Genomic DNA, 6190 nt, shown 5'->3' on the forward strand with positions numbered 1-6190 from the left:
CTAACAAGCCCTTAATATGTAAACCTTCCCAATGAGCCAAGCAAATACTAAAACATAGGTAAGCCAATTAAAACTATACACTGCTACGAATAAGTGATAAAACTAACACAGAAGCAAAGCAAATTGTGCTTGCGAACCTGAATTCTTAGTACCTGGGTGCGCTCTTCCAGATACAAAATTGCAAATATCTCATTCTAGTATTGATCAGATGTCAGACAAAAGAAAAATTGCGGTGATCATTCACAGATGTCAGATTAGATCTCTACGTGCTAGTAGTACTCTAGCAGCTGTCAGGACACGAATGTACATGCTCTGCGCATAAGCACAAGTAGGTCTACAGAGAACGAAGACGGATACAATTTATAGCAAACCATTCAGTAAAACACAAGTACCATGAGTTACAGTCTTTCTAAAATGAAACCTCATAACGGTATTTGTTAGTGATGAACGCCCAATATACAGCAATGACGTCTGAAATGAATCATGCTGCTTCTGCTGCACTCATGCAGAGCTGTCTGAAGGTTTTGACTCTTCCTTCATCTTAGATGGCGACATGCCTTCACTGCCCATCTCAGCCTTGAGGTCATTGATGCTCTGCTCCAATTCATCAATTCTCGCACCCATTTCATCTAGTGAACATTTGTTAAGGATTTGTATTTACAACAGACGTGAGACAGATATGCAGAACGTTGACGTACCCCAGGGAAATATGAATAACAGGGTCTTTTGAAGCTAGACAAATGATGTAAATGATGATAACTGTTAATGAAGATGGTTTGGTCCCTAGTAGAACCAAATTGGACCTCTGTATTTCCTGATTCTGCCTATTTGTCGAACAACAGAGAAGTACCATATTTCAGCCATGAAGTTTATGATACTTTCCAAGGCAAACCAAGAAATTCAGGATGGTGGTGAAATAGCAACTGCCAGGTTATGTGTAACAAAACATTACTTTCCAGACCCTTACAAACATTAAACAGTTCCTACACAAGTACTTCCATCAGAGTGGAAACTTCTCTAATCAATCTTCTTTTTGCAACCCCCAAACCTCTGAACTTTTAACTAGCAGTTTGGAACTATTAATAATTTTGATATTTCTAGAAGCTAAAATAAAATAGTTGGCATAACAAATTGGCATACTATGGTAAAAGCTGCAGTGACACTGTTAATAATTTTGATATTTCTAGAAGCTAAAATAAAATAGTTGGAATGCCAATTACTTTGCATGTTAAAAATCTTGAATACATAAAAAAAGCAAATGAGCAAGAGAAATGATTTGAGGATATTCTTTGAAATGATGTTCTCCGACATAGCTTGGAACCTGGTTTGCTGCAAGGTAATCAGATTCAACTTTTTTTTCCGAAGAGAGGGCATGCACGAGACTGTCGCCAAATAAAACTAGGAACTTACCATCTGGATTAGAAGGTTTTGCACCTGAAAACAGTGGGCATGGATAAACCATTAGCCATAAGTGCACAGTAGGTTCAACACAGGAAATATGGTCCAATCTACAATCAAGACAACCAGATGTAAACAGCGGAGTAATAGTTGCTACTTACAAAGGCGGTCATATCAGCTGTGCTTTGTGCCGAGCCATCCGAATCTTGTTCTGCCTGCAATCGACAAGAGCTGAAATGAGCACAATCTCAAGGGGAAGAACCAGAGGGCGAACATATCAAAGCCACCCTCCCAGCCCATCTCCTACTCTGGTCGCTCTTGCAGTTGGGCATGACGGTGAGAGCATTCTGGACGCACAAATTTCATTCCATCAAGCAAGGTCAGCCACCCTCTCAAATTTATTTCTCTCCCCTATTCATGAGTTTCATCCCCACAAATTCAATCTGAGCCCTACACCCAAGCATAATCCATTTCCTTACAACCCTAGCATCCTAGCGAGGGAGCGCGTGGTCTGCGACCTGCGGCATGCCGGAGGCGGTGCAGACATGGACGTCCGGGCACTACACGAGGCGAGCCCATATCTAACCTTGGCACAGGAGAGCTCTCGTGCTGGTGAAATCAGGGCCTAAGCTCACCGATTAGCGGGGGGGGATTGTCACTTACCTTGATAGGGATGCCGGAGTTGGAACTCGCCATCGCCGCCGGTGACTGAGGTGGCTGCAGATCCGCTCGGCGTCGCTGATTTTTAGGCTCTAGTTTTTTTTATGATAAATAGGGTGGTAGGGCTGGACAAAATACCCACCGCTCCCAACTCGTGGCCGGCTCAGCTCGGCTCAACTCGGTTAGTTTTAATTTTTTCATGGATTGAGCTGTAAGTCTATCTCGCTATTTTAACGAGCCACGAGCTGAAACGAGCTGAGGCGTATTAGTCTACGGCTATGAATTCAGAAGATGATAATACTGACATAGAAATATACATATATTCTATTGGTATATAATTCTTATTTTCAGTTGTTTTATATGAATTTTAATTTTATAATTGTTGTGGTACTTAAATGTTGATTTTATGGATTATTTTTCAGAGAGAAGATGATGATGCTAACATTAAATTTGTGGACTTTTTTAAATTTATAGTGACAAGCAACTAGTTAGTATATTATGACTGTATAATCATGAATGGACCAACTATGTTGCATGGTTGATACTTTTGATGAACCTGATATGTATTAATTTTGTATGGTTGCATAATAGTGGATGTCATCTTCTAAAATTAATATAATATAAATATTATAACATGTGTGTCCTATTTTTTATAGCTCACGAGCTAAACGAGTCAGTTCGATCTCGATAACAAGCCAAGCTGAGCTACCCCTCTAGCTCATAATATTAACTAGCTGAGCAGAGCTAACTCGTTAGCCTAACGAGACAGCTCGAGTTGACCAAACTAAATTGAGATGGGTCCATATCCGGCCCTACTACTAGGTATGGTGCGACACCGGCTATGGGCTGCCGTTGCCGGTGGGTTGGGGGCCTTTTGAGAATGAGTATTTTGAGAATGAGTAGATTCACTTCAAACAGGTAGTTTTTTTTTTTGCGAAGTTCAAACAGGTTGGTGAAAAACATTTCATTCGGAAATCACTAAAATTGTTTCTTGCAAGGTTAATTGGTTTTAGATGATTCTGATTCTTTGCCCTCAACTATCATTTTTAGTTAACTATTTTTTAAGTGAAATAAGTTAAAATCTTATTTAAGTTGTTCTTCACCCAAAAAAAATTCTGGATTTCTTTTGAAGAATATTTTCATTTATATATGATTTTTGTTATGAAAAAATAATTTTTTGAATTAGAATTTAGCCTACTAGCTAAATGATTTTATGAAGTAATTTTAATTCATCATCTGAAATGTTTTTTTAGAGAATCTGGATCCAAAATGTTTATACAAGAATCTAGATCCCTATCATCCATACTTATATAGAGATAGTGAAGGTATATTTGCTAATTGTTGCAATCTATTTACTAGTTTTCATCAACCAGCTTTTAATACGTGGAATAAACTTGCATGGACCCTTTCGGTCAAAAAAATTGCATGGACCCTGATCCAAAGCTCAGTCCATGCATCCACATCTAGGATGTTCACCGAGTGGTGTTCCAAAAAAACTGGACGTTCGGGAGTTGTGGCTCTCGGCGGAAGCTAGGTAACTTTGACGCGTCTTGCATCCATGCGGTTTCTTGGCTCTAGGCTCTACCTTTCCTATTAGACTTGTGATTTTATCAGACAACACGTATTAGCTATCTAGGTTGGGATCGCATAAGGGAAGGGTTAGACCCAGGTCCACAGAATTTTAGTTTGGGGACCAGGATGAGATGGGATGGTCATGTACTCCTGTTTTTGTTCGGGGACAGGATTTTTCTATTTGTGTGCTTGGTTAAGAGAATAAATCCATCCTTTTTTTGGATGAAGGGATCTAAGGGATGGAATGCTCTCATTTCCTAACACCGTCAACAATAGTAAAGGATGGGTTCCACCTGTCAGCTATGGGTTCAGGAATCATCCTCCTGTTCTTTCGTTTCCTTTTCTTTCCCTTCCTGGGTGTCCTTATTATCTCCATGTGCCCCTAAGCCCTCTTTGGTTAGGCTTTTGAACATGTTTTTGCTTTTGCAAAAGCTAAAAGTCAACCAAAGGGCTTAAAGCCACAACTGCTTTAGGCCGAAAGTAGTTTTTGCTCTAGTACAAAACTGAAAGCACCTCAACTCCTGCTTTCAGCTGCTTTTGGGCCAAAAAATTACTCACCTGCCACTGGTTATGAGATACCGGTTCGTTTTTCTGTTCTCTCTTTCCCTTCGCGCGAGCTACAGCGGTGGTCGTGAGACGGAGACGCACGAGTGTTGACACCTAAAGTGGCAAACGGGTAAACCACAAGCGTATGATAGTCAATGTAGCCTTCACCGGTAGTATTCCAAGTATCGTATTTCCACGGGAAACGTGAAGTGAACTAACTAAGGATCAAGACCATCCTATGATGACACAAAAGAGCCTATAGAACTTGGGTAGAGAGGATCTAGATAACAATGATATTTGGTAAAGATAGTAGTTATACAGGGAAGTTCACCCATCTTACTTACAGGAGGCGATAGGCGAGACAATAGGAGACAAAACCCCTATCCGAAGCGGCTACCTTGTTACCGGAGCCCTACCTTTTAAGAACTTGCCTACAACACGTGGTGGAATGCAAAGGCTAGACAAGGTTGTCACCACCTGCTAGCTACCACTAACAATCCGTGCGACAAGCGATCTATGTAGGCAAGATATAGTCTAGACACCACGTCTACACTATACTTACTACTCTAGCCTCGGCCAACTAAGTTCCCTTAGAAAGGCTAGAGCACTCTACTGAAGTAAAACGGTGTACATGTAAGAAGGCTTATATAACTACTAGCAGAGACAGAATATCAGATACTATAAAGAACTCGGATGTATTACTTACTAGAAGATAGAATCTACTAAGGTACACCATGGAGAAGACTCCCGACAGGCCCAGGACTTTCTCCTAGAGATTTCCCTCACTCTCTCTGTTGACGGTCACTATCATCAATTATAAACCGTCAATATAACATGCATATATGCTTAATTCCATCACCAATATAGGTTTAGGGGTTTAAACTAATAAATTCCACGAGTTTTGGTGAATCTATATTTTCAACATGGTTTATCTAGAAAACCATCAAGGTGGACCTATTTGTCAAAGTAAATCATGTTTTTCCATGGCGTAAACAACTCTAGAAGGTTCTAGAGGACACCAAAGGACTCTCCACCGGAGATGACCGTGAGAGGCTGACATGGGGGGGCGGCCGGCCCCACCTATAGGCCGGCCGCCTATAGACCCCACATGTCAGCCCCTCCTCGCTACGTCGGTTCCCCACCGCCTTAAAGATTGCATCTACGCCATTTATTCAAGTCGGTTTGATTCGAGGGTCTAGAATTGACGCTACCCCCTATATATACGGCCCTGTACCCCCCTCCCTAGAGATCATCCTAAAATCCTAATTCATATCCTCCTCATCAGGATCAGAGCTAGCTCTCAAGAGAAGATTAATCCTCTATAGGATCTAGTCTTATAAATAGAAATAGTGAGCTAGAAATTGAGGGAAGAGTTTGGAGGGAGTACCGGCTTGTCGGTGCTACCTTTATGGCTTGTAGTTTGGCGGATCTAGGCTTCTCCAAGTCTACATCTGAGATACCTCTGGTAATTGATTTCTGTTTAAAATAAGTTTTGTGCTCTTTTGTTCACGGGTTCATAGTTTTTTTGAGTGCTCTAGTCCTTGTTAGATCTCTGGATTAGAGTAGTGAAAGCATCTAGGCCCCTAGTTGGGTTTTGATGATTAATGACAATACGTGATTACTATGACTAACGTGTGTTTTGTAGAGGCAATTAAGTTAGGTCATGGTAATGGCAATTGATTGGGCAATCATGGTTGTCATGCCCTTACGATGGAAATTATTTTGGTTTTCAAAGGATAGACGACAAGGTTAAGGATGGACTTAGTTCTAAGTGTCGTTTGGTGTTGAAGAGACACTTAGAGTAGTTTAGGACTTTGTTTTTCCAATTGCCGTACTATTAAGGGGGGGTATGGACTAGTAGCTTGACCTAGGTGAGTCTAGTGGGTTAGGTGTGATGCACACTTGTCAAATCTAGCACTAGGTAGCTCAGAAGTAGCCCAAAGATCAATTGTAGCGAACTTTATTCACATATGATTTCGAGTTGGAAGTGAATGGATGGTCGAATGTTGACTGG

At 41.0% G+C, this 6190-nt stretch overlaps 1 protein-coding gene across 1 annotated transcript; it reads right to left on the reverse strand.

The window, feature by feature from the left end:
- Positions 1–205: 205 nt before the first annotated feature.
- LOC136521969 (heat shock factor-binding protein-like) lies at positions 206–2209 on the reverse strand. Its single transcript, XM_066515760.1, has 5 exons — positions 2062–2209; positions 1560–1613; positions 1411–1434; positions 1287–1329; positions 206–632 (listed from the first exon to the last, which is right to left on the reverse strand). The coding sequence occupies exons 1-5, from the start codon at positions 2092–2094 to the stop codon at positions 502–504; spliced, it is 285 nt and encodes a 94-aa protein (XP_066371857.1). The 5' UTR covers positions 2095–2209; the 3' UTR covers positions 206–501.
- Positions 2210–6190: the final 3981 nt, after the last annotated feature.

The sequence above is a fragment of the Miscanthus floridulus genome, chromosome 18, assembly GCF_019320115.1.
Source record: "Miscanthus floridulus cultivar M001 chromosome 18, ASM1932011v1, whole genome shotgun sequence".
NCBI lineage: Eukaryota > Viridiplantae > Streptophyta > Magnoliopsida > Poales > Poaceae > Miscanthus > Miscanthus floridulus.

Coding starts and splice junctions, on each gene's coding strand:
- LOC136521969 (XM_066515760.1), bottom strand. CDS start 2,094: ATGGCGAGTTCCAACTCCGGCATCCCTATCAAG. Junction 1,614..2,061: donor ACTCCGGCATCCCTATCAAG/GTAAGTGACAAT, acceptor TGTCGATTGCAG/GCAGAACAAGATTCGGATGG. Junction 1,330..1,410: donor AAAACCTTCTAATCCAGATG/GTAAGTTCCTAG, acceptor ATTACCTTGCAG/CAAACCAGGTTCCAAGCTAT.